The following is a 16202-nucleotide window of genomic DNA, read 5'->3' on the forward strand; positions in this document are numbered from 1 at the left end:
GGAGTTGTAAGATGCACACGATTTATTGGTTTGCAACAGAACGCTGGCACATTTGCTGTAGATACTGTTGCTGCTGCTGTAGCTGATGCTGTTGCCATAGCAGTAGCTGTTGCTGTCTGTCACCGTGTGCATCCGTCGTGAAAAACTCCCGGTCTCACTGCAGGCAGCACAGATGAAGGTTAGAATTAATCACGTAACTGCCCACAGCTGCGACTGCTGGCCGGCTAAACCACGCCCCCATCTCTTCGCCTGCTGCCCGGCTAAACCACGCCCCCATCTCCCCGCCTGCAGCCGGCACCACAACCACGCTACCACCTCACAAATTTATATGGCTGTTGTGAAGTACAGCGGTTATCAATCAATAAATGAATGAACTGAAGATGCGGGAGTATTTATATAAATGTGCAAATGATTCATTTCTAAATAAATATATAAACAAATAGATTAGTAAATCAATCAATTCATTCATTTTATTTATTAATTAGGCTTCTGTGTTGTGGTTTGAGTAGCCTAATGACTGTACAGACTTCCTTCCCTGTTTGGTAGTTGTCTTTAATAATATCATAAATTTGGGGATACGTTTAAAAAAAAAAAATATTCATCATTTTTTTTTTTTTTCCTGAATTTGTTCTTTGGTAAGATCAACATTTATGTGTGTTTGGAAATACATGTAAAGGCATTCATGTAAGACGTTTCTATTTATAATGCTTTGTTATTCATGCAGTCATTTTAAGCAGCTACAGACCTCATTAAATGTTTATCAATACAAGTGTTATATTAATATTAAAATATATTTTAAGAGTACTAGTAGTATTTAGTTTAGTCTTTTTCCTCCAAAAAACTCTGGTTTTTATTTTTTATGTAAGTTTACAGTGTTTTTTTATTTTATTATTTTTTTACATAGTTCATTTAGCTTATCATGGTAACAGTGATTGATGATGATGATTTGATAATTGCATAGAAAATACCCACAAATACACAGCCATGTGTATGGCTGTGTATTAGTGGGTAGCAATGGTGTATGTTGCTTTTGGATTACTTGGCTAAGCGTGCCTTGGGGAAAGACTGCATCTTTAGTGACCGTGCAGATGCACTTGCGGAGAGTGATGAATGGCCGATGTTTGCACATGACCCTGAAGTTGGTATGCCTTTAATGCTGGATTGCAAATCAACATGAACAGGCATGTCCTTTCAGTTTACAATCATTGGCATTCATGCCCTGATACAACTGGGATATCCACAAAATCAAAGGACTGCACGTGTTTCATGAAGTCCACGTTGGTTTTTCAGAAACCATGTAAGTTTTTTCTGAACTTTTATTAAGAACAAAAGAAAGAAATTGTTTTCGCGAATGAGGCCCACTGTAAAGAACAGCAACGTTCACTTCTAACAGCAGTGTCCACTTCGACTGGTTACCCTTTACCCAACTGTTTCTCTCTTTAAGAAACAGTAATGTCTACTTCTAACAGCACTGTCCCCTTTGTCTGGTCATTCTTCCTCCTACTGTTTCTCTCTTTAAGAAACAGTAATGTCTACTTCTAACAGCACTGTCCCCTTTGACTGGTCATTCTTCACCCTACTGTTTCTCTCTGTGAGGAATAGTTGTGTCAGCTTCTACTCTCCAGCATTTACCCTACTGTTTCTCTCTTTAAGGAACAGTAATGTCTACTTCCGGGAGTAGTGTCCATTTTGGCCATGGAGTGAGCCAAAGCGCAAAGCCTCATGGATCTTCTACAAGGTGAAGTGCCAAGAACCATTCAGCTTTCCGTAAGAATGAGCTCAAAGAGTCCTGTCACTCATCAGACTATTGAAGGTGAGCAGCCTTACTGTTGCACTGAAAGAATCTTCCATAGATAAATGGCTGGCAAACAGCTATTTACAACTCTGAGAAGTTAAGAGCATATGGCTGAGCTAGCTAATCTCAGGATGAATGAAACATCAATACAATATTTTTAATTAAACCAAAAAGTAGGATGCCATTTCAAGAATACACCTTTAACATCTAAATATTCTTTTGATAGGCGGCCATCTTAAAATTTTTAATGTTAAAATATTTTTATGCTTCTCACTTCAGCAAATAAATGTAACTTTGGAGCATTGTGTTGCTATGGGAACAGCCCATTCACTATTGTCTTCATTGAAAAACAATGAGGGGAAATGTTGTGATGATGCACTTCTGCATTTTCTCTGTGAAAGATTCATTATGAAGATTTAGCAGTCTTGAAGTAAATCATCCATTTTGTTTTCCATCATCCATCCTGTTACATTGCTAGGCCAGAAAGAGTCAGGCATGAAGCAGTCAAGCAGTTAAATCAAGCTTCAATTTGACTACATTCTGCATGCTACATTCACATGCCTAATATAGCTATCCAATCAGTTTGGGACATAACAGTTGTATCCACAACCTTATGTAAAAGTTAAGTGTCAGGGTTTACTTCATCTCATTGTTTCAACTCATTACATTGCATTGCTCTCATTTAGTAAAACAGACATTTAATTGATTGTTTTTCAAGATAAAGCATAACAGGACATCTTTTTCCAACCAGAAAAAGAGCAAAAGAGCAAAAAAGAATGGTCCCAGAAAGAAATGCACACGGTTCACGTTCATAAAATAAGATGAAAACAGTGGCTTTTGAGTGGTGCACTTTTTCACAAAGAATGGGAAGGTCTTTCCATAGTGCTAACAAAGTTGCAACATGAAATATGTTTTGAAGCAAAGCACAGAAAATATTTTAAAGTATTTCACATAAAACAGATACATTTATATGTCAGAAATGAAAACAAAACCAACCGCATACTATTATCAGTGCATTCCAATGATGTTCCCATTTCATGATTTCACTGGCGAGTTAAATTGTGATTGGACGACTTCCACGTGTTTCAGGGATAAGGCACGATGGCTTTAGTCTTTAGGCTTCTTTCATCTGCTAGCAAGTGATGTTGAGGGACCTTTGTCGTGCAACGGCGCCCCCTGCTAGTGAACTGCGTGCCTGCATGCCCGTTCGTTAAGCTGCTCCTGACGTGTCTTGCACGATGTAAACCAGCGGCTGATGTCATGCACTTGAGAAGTGAGCCGGCATCATCCGCGCTCTCTCCAATCCACAGAGGAGAGTTTGATGAGGTCACACCATGAGCATGGTCAGGTGTTCCAATTTTGGAGAAAAAGGGCGTAACAGCATGCAGGAAGAGGTTCGATTACATAACAAAGGGCTTTAAGGCAGTAAGGTTACTGAAATGAAATGCCACATTGCATAGGTAGGTTTGATCTGATGTCACAGTCATGTGACATAAGCAACATCATGATTTTAATTGACTGTACCAACATAATACTGCAAAAGCTACGCTTCTATCTCCTTCCTGTCCATTTTCCTTTCAGCATTGTGGTAAAGATAATAAACATCAGATCTGTAGCACAGTACAACTGTAACATAACGTTTCTCAGAGAAAAATAATAAAAATAAAATGGGGGATTTCCAAATCGGTACATGCTTCTGCAAAGCAAATGCATAAACCTTACAGTACTTTCCAATTAGTATCTGCACAGGAAGTGAAATCTCAGATTCCAGCAATGGTGTCCAAGCAGGTCAGTTTAAAGGTCAGGTCAGGACACATCAGTTCCTGGGCATACATGTAGAATTCCCACCCTTGACGAGGATGTCTGAAGTCTGTGTTTGATTTTTATCTAATATTTAAATATTCCCTTTTTTTACAATAGAAGTGTCTTTCTTTTTCCTGCAGCTGACTTTTCATTGGACCAGCTCCAATGGGTGCGTACAGAGTGCAACTATTCTTCCCACCTGTAGGATCAATGGTAATAATGGTCATGTATCATACATACTGTAAAATACTCAACATAAATACTCAACACCTGACATATTTCAGGAGATGGTAACTGGTAATCACACATTTGATTTGATTTAATTATATATTATTAAAATAATATATTTTGTCCAAGATTGTTTTTGTTAGAAAATATATACAGTAACCCCCGAGAAATTACTAGTCAAAGAATGAAAAAGCTCCTTAGACTATTTATTTCTTAAATGATCACTAACGGTTGTTATTGATCAAGTAAGTGATTTACACTTACAAAGTCTGTTTCAGCAGCAGGTCAAACCTCGGTGGATTTCCCGCTGGCTGGCATGGCTTGGACCTGCAGGGGTGAGAAGTCTGGCTTCTCAGTCTGTGCTCAGAGAATCAATGATTTGAACAGAGTGCATTATAGTGACCGAGAACCGTAGGTTTTTGCCTTGGAAGCGGCTTTGTTCAAAAACATCTGCCACATTAACAGTAATACATGCAATTTCATACAATTAATAGGTGTCCTGCTAATATTTTTGAATTCCTAGAAAAATGTCATTCTCAGGAACAATTCTTCTATTGTCCATTTACCGATCAGCATTAAGTTTAGTCAGGTGAAGTTTTGAATCAACTTTATTAGCTGTTGAGTTATGGATCAAGTAGAGTGATTTAACTTACAATCTGTGTAGAAAGTAAATTACAAAAATTTGACCTGCAGAGAATCTTTCTCAGATACTGCAAGAACAAGATAAAAGTCTTTAGTTTATAGACTACCTGTCCTGGGCCCTGGGGGGCACTGTGAGCTTGTGGTTTGGGTGCGATGGTGGGTTTCTTGAACTCGTCTGAGGCCGAGGTCTGGCGGGCGTGTCCAGCCTTGGGCCGCAGGGTAGAGATGATGGAGGACGTGTCATCTGCATCTCCACCAGTCACAGACAGACAGCTGCGATCTGAGACACTGAATCCGCTGACACTTTCCCCAGAAGACTCTGAGCTGTCCACTGTGATTGGACAGAGAAAGTCATACATTACATTAGTCGTCAAAAATGATTAGTATTTTAACCCATATACTGTGAAGCGTTGAAATAGATTTTTCTTTTGTTTATATTGTTTTTCAGTATAATGCAATATGTACCATTTTCACTTTGTTTTTTCTTAAACAGTGAGGAAATTTGATTCCATTATCACTGAACTCGCCAAAACACTTGGCTGATCACTTGCATTTGTCTGCCTGACAAAACTAAGGACAGTTTTTGATTGAATCAAGCCCCGTCATCACTGTAATGAGACATTTGGACATGGATGTGGATATTAACTAATGTTTTGCAGAAAAACTCACTGAGAAGGTGAATCTTTTCCCTTTCCCTGTCCAAGTCGTCCTCCAGAGCTCCCGAGCCTGAGAAATCCCTGTGACCCCCCTCCTGGGGCTGGCCGCAGAGGAAGCCCGTGGGGGGGAGGGACCCTCGTCCTGAGGAGGAAGACGTTGACGAGCTGCTGCCTGAACCAATGGAGTCTGGCCGAGGCAGTTCATGATCTCCCAGCGAGGAGGTGACACCAGAGGAAGCCGACGCCTTGCATTCTATGAATAGGCAGACAGCCAGTGTGACAACATGCAGGAGGGTGGCCCATGCTGAAGGGTCAAGGGTCAAAGGTGAGCCCCAATCAAACCTTTACATTCAATCCAATTATCATTACATCCATTTAGCAAGCACTCTCTGATCCTGGCACGCCTGTGCATTCCATTGGTTTGTAAAAGCAGCAGCAACATACAATAATAAAGAAAATATTATTCTTATTAATATATCATTGTCTAATATAATTACTTAACATTCTTAGAACCAGCAGCAGAGCAACAGAAAGTTCTAGAATAAGCAGCACTGCTCTGTCTCAAATCGCAGCTTTCCTGGAGAAAGACCCTGCCGAAACATCTACTGCCTGGGTAAATCGCCTGATATCAAGAAAGGTAAATTTTGAGAAATGAAATTATGTATGTGCAGCCTACTTTCTAGTTCAAAGCTCAAAGCAAACAGCCCTTCTGGTTAAGATCACCTCTTACAGAAAAGTAGCCAGTATCAGAACAGAAGTGCTAGAATCGGTTATCTTTTAAGCAGTGCGTTTCAGTTTCTCTTCCTATGTGAAATCTGAAAACAAGCGGCCCCCCCTGCTGACAGTACCTCTCCCGGGCAGGATGCAGTTGACGGCCCTGTCGCAGATCGCCGCCTCGCTGGGCTGGATGTCCATGAAGGGCTTTCTGCCGATTCCCATGAACACCCTCTCCTGCATACGGATCTCTGCAGAACACAACCCGTGGTAGAGACATCCACAGTCAATTGTAAGAATGCTTGGAGGGTTTTTAAATATTTTTTATTTATTTTTTTGCCTTGCTTTATCAGAGAACAGCACTAGGGGGTCATTTATTTCGAACAGGCATTGGTTTGGACTCCTAACCTCTGCTACGCACAGCCTGGTCCCAGAGGATCCTCTCCAGGTCCCTGGTCCAGTCGTCCTTCACTTCGGCCCGCTCCGCCTGCAGGATGTAGGTGTCCTGGAACTTCCTGCGCCGGAACCAGATCTCGAAGCACAGCCCGCTGTCTCCGGAGTTGTGCGTCATCCCCACGTCAGACGTCTGCACGCGGAACACGGCGGTTTAAGCTATCGCATGAACATGCCGGCTGTCCTGAGCTGCAGCGGAGTACTACGCAGCAGCCGCAGTCGCGCAGTTAGATTGCGTGCATTAAGCCAACCGCATGAGTCACAACTGTCCAATTACACCCCACAGACCAAAACCATCCCTCCCCAGGTGACATTTTGGAGAATTTTGCTTCTTCCTGCATGACTGATGGCCAGAGTTGAAAGAACGCAGGATACTGCTTTCAGAAATGCGTCTGCTTTACAAAACCATTAGGTGGAATGAACGGGAGCAGGCGCGCACCTTGAAGGACTGCTTGTAGATGTAAACGTCGTTCCCCACATCGTTCCTCTTGGTCTTGCTGAAGAGGATGAGGTCCTGGAAGAGGAAGACGTGACGGAAGCACTTCTTCTTGCGGAAGGAAACCATGAACTCGTCCTGACGAATCAACTGGCCCTGTTCCTTCAGGTTCACCTGCCGGGGACGGAATGCAAAAAGATGACTCACCGCCAGGCATGTTTCAAACCTGCAATCCCTGACTTGGCATAGCAGTGGGCCACAGATGATAGGTAATGAGATGATTCGAGGCACATCACATTATACAGGTGTTATACGCTTTATAAACATAAAAGCATATTTTATAACTTCAAGAGACACTAGTCACATTGCACACTGTACAGAGTTTATTTAATATATGCCATATGACCAAAGGTTGTGAGGTTTCCACATACTTTTGGCCATGTGGCGTATATTGGGCTGTTGGCCCTAGACGAGGAGCTCTTTTAAGCAATGAAAACTTTTTTTTCAAGAAAAAAGAAAAGAGAAGTGCTGCTCTTACGTCACAATTGCGGATGTCATCCATGGTGAGGAGGTCGTTGCCGTGGCGAAGCTGGAACTGCACGGCCTGTAGGGCTGCCTGGATCTCGGCTCTCTGGCGCCCCCTCTGGGGGCCGCTGCACTCGCGCAACATGTCCTGCAGCAGCAGGCTGTACTTGCTGATCCGCTGCACTGGCTTCAGCAGGTAGGACGACAGGTCCATCTTATCACTCAACGCCTGCTGCTTCTGCTGGTTTCCACAAGCAATAGGGTTAAAGGCCAGATAGAAATATGATATCAGACCCAGGATATCAAACCCAAGTGCAAGATACCCTCCCTAAGCAATAGGGTTAAAGGTCAGATGGGCTTGATATCCTGCGCCTGATATCATTTTCCTAAGTACAAGATAGTCTCCCTAAGCAACAGCCTTAAAGGGTTAGACAGGAAGGAAAACAATATCAAATCCAGGATATCAGACCCAGGTCCCAAATGGCTGCAGTGCCTCCAGGTTTGTGGTTTCCTTTCAATCAGTAAGGACCAATCCTGATTCTGGACAGCCAAAAAGACCAGCTGGTTTTTGTTTTCTGTTAAAAATCAGCAACCAATCCCAGCCTAAAGTAAAGAGGTGAGTTAACTGTGCAACCAACTGATTTAACTGATTAATTCATTCCTAAGTAACGATGAAAACCAGCAGACCCTGCAGCTCTCCAGTATCAGGGATTCAGACCCCCTGCTGGGGCCAAAACATATGGTACTTGGCTTCTAAGCCAGGTACTTACAGTAAGTCAAGTACTTAAATCAAGCACATGACAGCTGAAGTACTAAAACCCAGGAGACCGTGTGGCCCTGCCAGACTGGAGTTTGCCGAAGTTAGAGATCCCGTTGATGGATAGCCAGCCATTCAGGACCTGTGCTGCTTTTTCCCTTCCTCCATTTGGCTAACTGTGGTGAAATCCTATTTGGATAAATGATGCCACATATAGATATGAGGTCACCAAAACCAGTGTTCTCTCTGGCATTGGTGACCAAATATAAATTCAGCCGCTGTCTCTGGATATATATATAGGGGCATTTCAAATTTGAGAGAAAAAATAAATAAATAAATAAAAATAAAATTAATTAAATCCACAATAATCAACACATCAGCAAAAGCATCAATAAGCCCTTGAAAGATTTTCACCTGCAGTCCCTAGATGGACTACAGAAAAGCATGATTTAACTAAAGTTATGAAAGTTTATATGCATATACTCACACTCTGGTCTAAATATCATTGACCCATTCGGAACCAGTGTGGATTAAAAAGATATCGTGTAACTATAACAGCTGGCTGTGATTCTCTCATAGATTCATAACGTGTGTGTGTCCTGTGAGTTAGAAAGCATCCCTTTACTTGCGTTCCTTTACAGCAGAGTGGAAGAAGGAAAAATGTTGTAGTCACAGAGAATTACAAGTTTAAGACCAGGCAAAATGAAAACCAAGTCATTTGCCAACCTGTACGTGGCCCTCCCTCACCTTAAAGAAGTCGTTTCCATGGTGGAGGAGGATGGAGTCGGACTGCGGCTTGTTCTTGCTGTAGAGGGCGTACAGGTTGAAGCTTTCTTTCTGAGTAGGGGTAACAAAATACATATTGGTCTTAATGGGTGGAGAAATCAGAGAGTGCCCTTATGTATGATATATCATACATAATATACCCTTTATATGAGGTTATCTTTGGATCCACAGCTCAAAGAGTATAGAAATGGCAGAGGGGAGGGGAGGGACGTCTGTTTGTCAAACAAGATTGAAGTTAAAATTAAATTATCACTCATCCCAAATTTTAAAAGGCCTTCAATAACTTCATGAATAATTTTACTGTGTCAGCATGAACAATAGGTCAATATTTATAAAGCAAAAGCCTTCTTCGGGGTGGTATTCATTAGATTAGACTCGATTATCTGATCAAAATGTTCACATTAATGATGACTGGAACAGACATGGAAGAGGTGCATTCTGGGAACGTACGTGTCTGAGGAAACAGCGGCCCACCCTGAGGGGTTCCCCCCGACACCCCTCCAGCTCCTTGAGGAAGGAGTGGCGATGGAAGTCGTGGAGCTTCTCCAGGTTGCCGAAAATGCGTCCGCGCTGGCCCCGCAGGTCCTGGGGCACGTCGGGCGTCTCCAGCAGGGGGTAGTAGTGAGCCATGATGTAGCCCAGCGAGCGCACGTACTCCCGCTCCGTCAGCAGCAGCTCTTCCATGATCCGCTGCAGCTTCCTGCAGGGGCACAGCCATGTTAGCGTAGCGACCGTTACCAGGCGACCGCTACCAGGGCACGCCACATTAATCCTCCATGATATTCTATTCATTTTTTTAAAGTCCTGAAAGAGTAGTACTGCATGTTGATCTCCTGAAAAAGAGTGCCTACTTTCCTGCACAAAACACATCTGAAAGGAAATCTGCCCCCTGCTGGCAGTGGTTGACATAACTGATTTAATTTGATCAATAACTGTACTACGTGACTTCATGGCAAAGTATAGTATGTGTTGGAGAGAAACAAAGAGATGGAACTATTATATTTCTTTCATGCCCACTCGTGAGCCCAGAAAATTTTCATTAAAAAGTATAGAATGTTGAGTACAGGTGAGACAGCCCAAATCATAATGACAGTCAACAAATAAAATTTCGAGAACAATAGGTTATGAATTGATTGACAGGATCTGTTGCATCTTCAACTCAAGACTCAATTTTTTACATGTTGAATCTCACCATTTTGCCAGCTGATGGCTTTTTTATTTTAAATCAGCCAGTAAACAAACCAAAATTCCAACAGTAACCAAAAACCTCTTTTGTTCACCAGCATTTGGGTCATGTGACCCACGGTGGCTTACAGATTGTTACTTCCCCCCTCCTCCTCGGTGGGCAGGGACGCCGTCGCCGGGCACCTCCGTACGCAGGGCCCCGCCTCCTGCCGGTCATCGCCGGGGACGACGCCGCCGAGCTCCTCGGAACAGAAGCTCCCGTGGCGGGAGATCTGGAAGCTCTGAGCGGCCTGCAGGATCCGGGGGGAGGGCTGGCCGCGGGTCCGCGCCGAGGGGGGGGCAGGCGGCTCGGACCGGACGGATCCGGTGCTCGAACCCTCGCTCAGGGACCTGGGGGCGGGGGCACAGAACCACTGTTAGGGAAACCCAGAGGAACTCAACTGCAGAGGGCTGGGGGTTCAAATCCAGAACGAGGAGCTGCATTTGTATGGCCTTGTGGGAAGGTAATTTTGACCTGTATTTATTTTAATATAGTGATATCTTCTCAATTTTTATGTTGCCTTTATTTAACCGGGTTAATTGTTAATCAAGAACCATCTCTCCTTTTCGGTAATAACCTGGGTTAGCATTTCAAAAAACAACATTGAACTTGGACAGTACAAAGTTAGTGATATAAAATATGTATTGCGATCAACTGAAAAAACAAAATACGTTGCTTCAGCAAAATATCCTGCTGTGTAAATGCCTATTATGTAAAAAAAAATCTATGTTGCTTTGGATTAAAGGCATTTAGGGAAAAATGCAATGTATCAATGTGAGGTAAAGACCTGCCAAATGGCTGTTGTAACCACTCCTTCTGCCCGAAGTCCACATTTCCGACCGGGTCTTGGGTGGTCATCTCCTTCAAACCCCCCGCGGACCTCCTCTCTTCTTTCTTAGCGGGGCCCTCGAACCCATTTCCGGAAAATGGCGTCCCCTTCGCCCCCTTGCCGTTCTTGCCGTCGGGCCTGAAGCTCATCTTGAAGCAGGTGACCGTACCGTAATCGCTCTCTTGCGCGGGACCCCCCCCGGGACTCCCCGCCGAGCCGGGCCCCCCAGGCCCGCACAGCGGCGAGCTCGCCCCCGCGGGGGGCGCCGGGAAGCCGGCCTCCTCTCGCACCCCGCCCCCGGACTCGGGCTCAGGTTGAGCTACGGGCCGCTGGGACGGGCCGGGGTCGCTCAGCCTCTCCTCCAGCTGTCCCCAGACCTCCTGGCTTCTGAGCCAGGCCACGTTCCACACCCTCATGCCCCGGGACCCCTTCAGAGAGCACGCCTGCGCCTTCGCCTCCTGGAAACGCTCCGCCGAAAACTCGGCGAACCGCTCGCGGTACCCCTGCAGCGCGCTCTGAACGTCCGCCCCTGATTGGTCGCCGGGCTGCGACTGCTCCAGGTACTGTCTGCAGTCTTTGGCAAGTTCCGTGGCCTGAAAACAACCATTCATGATTTATTTAATTATTCCGGTAATTTAATGTGGTCACAATTACTTATTCAAGAACACCTTACAGTCAGTCTAAGGCATTATGTGTTCCATGTGAAATAATAGAATACTAAGCATACTTATATGAACTTTAGTTATACTTCAAGTATTCTTAAGTATAAAATAGTATACTGCATCAGCATACAGTTTTTTTCACATGGGATGTCAGTGCTTAAGATACAGAAAGAAAGGGCCAACATGGTCTAAAGCCAGTCTTGACCATTCACTTTTTGCATATGCAATATATAACATGTAATACATATAAACCATTATCTTCTGTAATGACTGATAGCTGATTTGCTGTGCTCTTCTCTTTTTAATAGCTGGGTCTTAACATTAATCTTTTAACATTTCCTTTTATTGTTTTCTATTCTGTTTTACTTTTACTGTGCTTATATTTCTTCTCTTTGTTTTGTTGTTTGTGTTTCATTATTGCCTTTCGTACATTGCCATTTTGTTTACTGTTCATTCCTCCCTTTTATGTTGCTTTTACTGTACATCTTGTGTTGTAATTTTATACCTTATTCTTTTATCTGCTCTGGAAGGCACTTTGTTCTCTATGCTTGAAAAGTGCTATATAAAAAAAACTGATTATTATTATTACCGTGGTTTTGCATTAATTGTTCTGAATTTAAACATTTAAATTTAAAGGAACGATTTCAGTCGTTTAAACCGTTGCAGGACATTACCCGTTCGCAGAAGCGACACAGCGTTGCCATGGTCTCCAGCTCGCCGCGGCAGAGCTCTGCTCGTGACAGGAAGTCAGCCAGGCTGGACTTAAAGGTGTACACCGTGGTCCGGAACACCTCGGTCTCGGGGTAGGACGCACCCTCGATCTTCTCCGCCTCCGTCACCAGGGTCATGGCCTGGTGCTTCTGCTCCTGAAAGGTAGAGAAAGATTGGGCCAATTGGGAATTGAGAATATGCCAATTGGGCATTGTCATATTTTACTATCTGAGTCCATTGGGTTCCCCATGATTGCCACCATTCTCTGACCTGCCAAGTAAGTAAATAATGCTTTGAGGTCATGAAAGGCGCTAAATAAAAGTTTAACCCATTAATGATTAGAATGTGAACAGACTGTGACTTTCACTGGCAGAGTATAATCCATTAATGATGAGAATGTGGACTGTGACCTACATTGGCCTGAGTCAGGAAGGTATTGAAGCTGTCCAGAGTCCGCTCCACTCTCTCCAGCGAATCTTCAACAGACTCCGCCTCCAGCAACCGCCGCTCCCCTTCGGCATTAAACCACTCCCTGATCTAAGGCCAGCAGAGAACCACAATCATCATCATCATCATCATCATCATCATCACCATCATCATCATCATCCTCACCATCATCATCCCCAGCACCCCTTCTGCATTAAACCACTCCCTGATCTAAGGCCAGCAGAGAACCACAATCATCATCATCATCATCATCATCATTCTCATCACCATCACCATAATCACCCCCAGCACCCCTTCTGCATTAAACCACTCCCTGATCTAAGGCCAGCAGAGAACCACAATCATCATCATCATCATCATCACCATCATCATCATCATCACAATCATCATCATCATCATCATCATCTAAGATGGTATAAGTGCACAGTGCACTGCACAGGACTGGGCTGCATCTGTTATAAGAGTACAGTGCACTGCAGCTCCATGCAGAACCAGGGCTGTGGATGGTATAATAGATCCACTGCACCTGTATGAATCTGCCCTCCAGCTGCCTGAGTTTGAGCAGAAAGTCCAGGTGCTGCAGGGACTGGTTAGACCTCATCACCAGCTTGTGCACCTGCTCTTCCACCTGGTTATACAGTCCACTGGCCAAGTCCATAGCATCCCTACAGAGAGAGAGAGACAGGCAGCGGTCTGTCACATCACCCCAACTTCATTGGCATTTTGAAAAAATCTTTATTGCCTTATTTCTCATTTCTATTTTCAAAATTTCAGAAGAACCAATCGCATTTGTTAGCCCGTCCTCATTGCTGCAATGTCCCGAGTCAGTTTTGGAGACCCAAAAGCATCTTCTGAAGCACCAGCCACCACGTCATTTTGCTGCGCCGTCCACCAGCTGACTGGGCCACCCATCTCACGCGTATACTGCAATCACCCGATCGACCAGAAGTGGTGCTGTTTCACAATTATGCAGCAGTACCCCACCAGCTGAAACCTTCCTGCTAAAGGCGAGCAATTAGGCGTTTAGGGGTACAGTGGGGTACACCATTGCACCGGAAGCCAGTTCTTTAACAGGATAAGCAAACAACGGACCAATCCATAACTGATCTAAAGGGTAATTTAATTTGCAGCAGAGACCAGCAGAGCTGGGGGCGGGTGATCGGGTCTGGTATGAACCCCTGTAAGGGAAAGCTTTTTTGTAATGGACTAATATGGTAAATGGACTGCATTTATATAGCGCTTTTATCCAAAGCGCTTTACAATTGATGCCTCTCATTCGCCAGAGCAGTTAGGGGTTAGGGGTTCAGTGTCTTGCTCAAGGACACTTCGACATGCCCAGGGCGGGGTTTGAACCGGCAACCCTCCGACTGCCAGACAATCGGTCTTACCTCCTGAGCTATGTCGCCCCTTAATATTTGTTGCCTTTTGTCCTTTCAGCCCGCAGTGTGGTTGGTTTCGAGCCGTTAGCCTTTACTGTTACGGTTTTGCCTTGTTTCGATCTTTTTCATATACTGGCCCTGAAAAACATTGGGATAACTGAGGTGGGACTAAAGGAGCACCTCCTCACACTGCTGCAAGGCTCCTCACTCCAGCTTTAGCTATTCACCTTTAGGTTTAGCTGAGTGGTGCTATTTACTTTTGTTTACAGTGCCTTCTTGGTGACCTTGTACTTTTGTATGCCTGAGAGAGACTTACGAAGGAGAGAGATTTTCTCTCCTTCGTAAGTTTCTCTGGATAAGAGCTTCCGTATGTTTTAATTTATTTGAAATTAAGGGTTAAACTTCTCATCACCTTCAATAGTACCTTTTAATTTGCTTGTGAATGAAACTTGTACGTTCCTGAATGAGTCTAGTTTGCTCCTGAATGAATTTTATTGGCCATGAATGAATCTTGTTTGCTTGAGGCCAATAGCTTACCGATAATCTTCCGAGTGTGAAAACCGGAACTCTTCCCTCCGCAGTCTGGCCAGCATGGCCCCGCCCTCCCTTTGCAAAGCGACCAATTGGGCGTCCTCTAGCACCTCTCTCATCATGGCCTTCTGCTCGTTGATGCACTGCTGCACGTCCTGTGACATCACACATATCAGACAAGGTTTATGTGATCTAGAGCCATAAAATATGCAATTTACAAAATATGGAAATATTTAAAAGATTTAACAAGGAGAAAAAAAATGTATTTATTTAATTTTTATTTTTTAGCTGAAAATCTTCCCAGGACCCAAGTTTGAAATATAATCCAGTATGAGGGTAAATTCTCTGAACTTTTTTTCCCCTACCTACGTTTTTCTTTTCCTCACAATTCATTTATAGTATTTGATATCCTAACAGATGTATATTCAATGTTTGCCCTTAGGATATTACTTTTCTGCCGATTCTGTACTTAGTATCGTTGAGGAAATAATCCACTCTGACTTTAGAAGGACCACTGTGATAAGGTGCTTTTTACTACATGCAGCATGGACAAAATTCACAGTACATCAGTAGGGTCCTTTCTCCAAAACAAAGAAGCAAGCATTCTGATATAAATACTATATACTTTGCACATTCTACATTGTTCCAACCATGTACATATTCTTTGTGTTCCATTTGAATCCGCTCTTAAGTAAAACATCATTATCTTACGTCAGGGCAAATCAACTTGGTTTGTTCTTACTGTCGAAGATCACACAGACCCACACAAAAAATGTGTGTACTTAAAAATGATCCCTTCAAGGTACACACTCTTCCACAGAATGAAATATGACCTGGAATGCTCTGGCGCAGTGCCTTTTTCTATTTTTATGAATGAGCATTGATGGACTGACTGGCTGTCTGCACCTGTACTGTGTCAATCTTACTGGCGCCCTCGAACTTCCCGATGGCCTTCTGGAGCAGCCCGGAAGCTTCCTGGAGGTGCAACACAAATGGATCCAGTTTCTGAAAACACAGGGACAGGGGGTCACTCCAACTGAGCAGGTTTCCCAATGGCTGCACAACGAAATCCATTCCACAAGACTGCAGTATGAATGCAGTTCCTATGAACCCACCACTCAGACCCTAAGGCTTGCAACATGCAATGTGTTGCAACCGTTTATTTTTTAACCTCCTTGCCTCCTTTCCTTGCCTCCTTTCCTAGAATGGACGGCCAAAAGGGTCGAAAAATGTGAAACTGACGTCTGGAATCATGCGTTGTCGACGTGGGTGCATTCCGATCGCTTATTTTAGTCGTCCTTTGTCTCCGAGGACCTTGAATGACCCAGAAATCGATCGAGGTGTGCCCGCTTTGAGGATGTTCAAACCTATTAAGGGCTTCTTCAAGAAGCTAGGAGCTAAGAGGCTCCCAAATAATTCTTGAGCAAGGAAACACGAGTGCATGCTTTGCAGAAGTATTTTATTGGAATGCGTGACGTATAATGATTGACCTGTGGATCCACCACTCCCTATCTGCTATGTCTGCAATTGATGTTGCTCAAAACTGATGCTTGAAAGAGCATGGATGTTCCAATTTCCTTATACGCGTTTCCTCGATTCCTCAGTCCCCACATTTTCCGTACT

The 16202-nt window shown here is 43.9% G+C and overlaps 1 protein-coding gene across 2 annotated transcripts in view; it reads right to left on the bottom strand.

Annotated features, from left to right (window-relative positions):
* Nucleotides 1–2476: 2476 nt before the first annotated feature.
* The window catches only part of si:dkey-65j6.2 (pleckstrin homology domain-containing family G member 4B), a 37684-nt gene continuing 23958 nt past the window's right edge, over nucleotides 2477–16202 (bottom strand). The window contains exons 9-25 of one of the 2 annotated variants that reach the window (XM_064299449.1): nucleotides 15486–15584; nucleotides 14586–14734; nucleotides 13196–13334; nucleotides 12637–12759; nucleotides 12186–12377; nucleotides 10808–11442; nucleotides 10110–10370; nucleotides 9246–9495; nucleotides 8757–8846; nucleotides 7266–7490; nucleotides 6731–6901; nucleotides 6247–6424; nucleotides 5973–6089; nucleotides 5138–5377; nucleotides 4576–4799; nucleotides 4091–4153; nucleotides 2477–3797 (exon numbers count right to left, since the gene is read on the bottom strand). In XM_064299449.1, coding sequence (XP_064155519.1) covers nucleotides 4112–4153; nucleotides 4576–4799; nucleotides 5138–5377; nucleotides 5973–6089; nucleotides 6247–6424; nucleotides 6731–6901; nucleotides 7266–7490; nucleotides 8757–8846; nucleotides 9246–9495; nucleotides 10110–10370; nucleotides 10808–11442; nucleotides 12186–12377; nucleotides 12637–12759; nucleotides 13196–13334; nucleotides 14586–14734; nucleotides 15486–15584 — 3135 coding nt within the window. In that variant the 3' untranslated portion in view covers nucleotides 2477–3797; nucleotides 4091–4111. Of the gene's footprint in view, nucleotides 3798–4090; nucleotides 4154–4575; nucleotides 4800–5137; nucleotides 5378–5972; nucleotides 6090–6246; nucleotides 6425–6730; nucleotides 6902–7265; nucleotides 7494–8756; nucleotides 8847–9245; nucleotides 9496–10109; nucleotides 10371–10807; nucleotides 11443–12185; nucleotides 12378–12636; nucleotides 12760–13195; nucleotides 13335–14585; nucleotides 14735–15485; nucleotides 15585–16202 lie in introns of both variants that reach the window. The other variant, XM_064299448.1, reaches the window with a different exon arrangement.

Source organism: Anguilla rostrata, chromosome 11, assembly GCF_018555375.3.
Source record: "Anguilla rostrata isolate EN2019 chromosome 11, ASM1855537v3, whole genome shotgun sequence".
Lineage (NCBI taxonomy): Eukaryota > Metazoa > Chordata > Actinopteri > Anguilliformes > Anguillidae > Anguilla > Anguilla rostrata.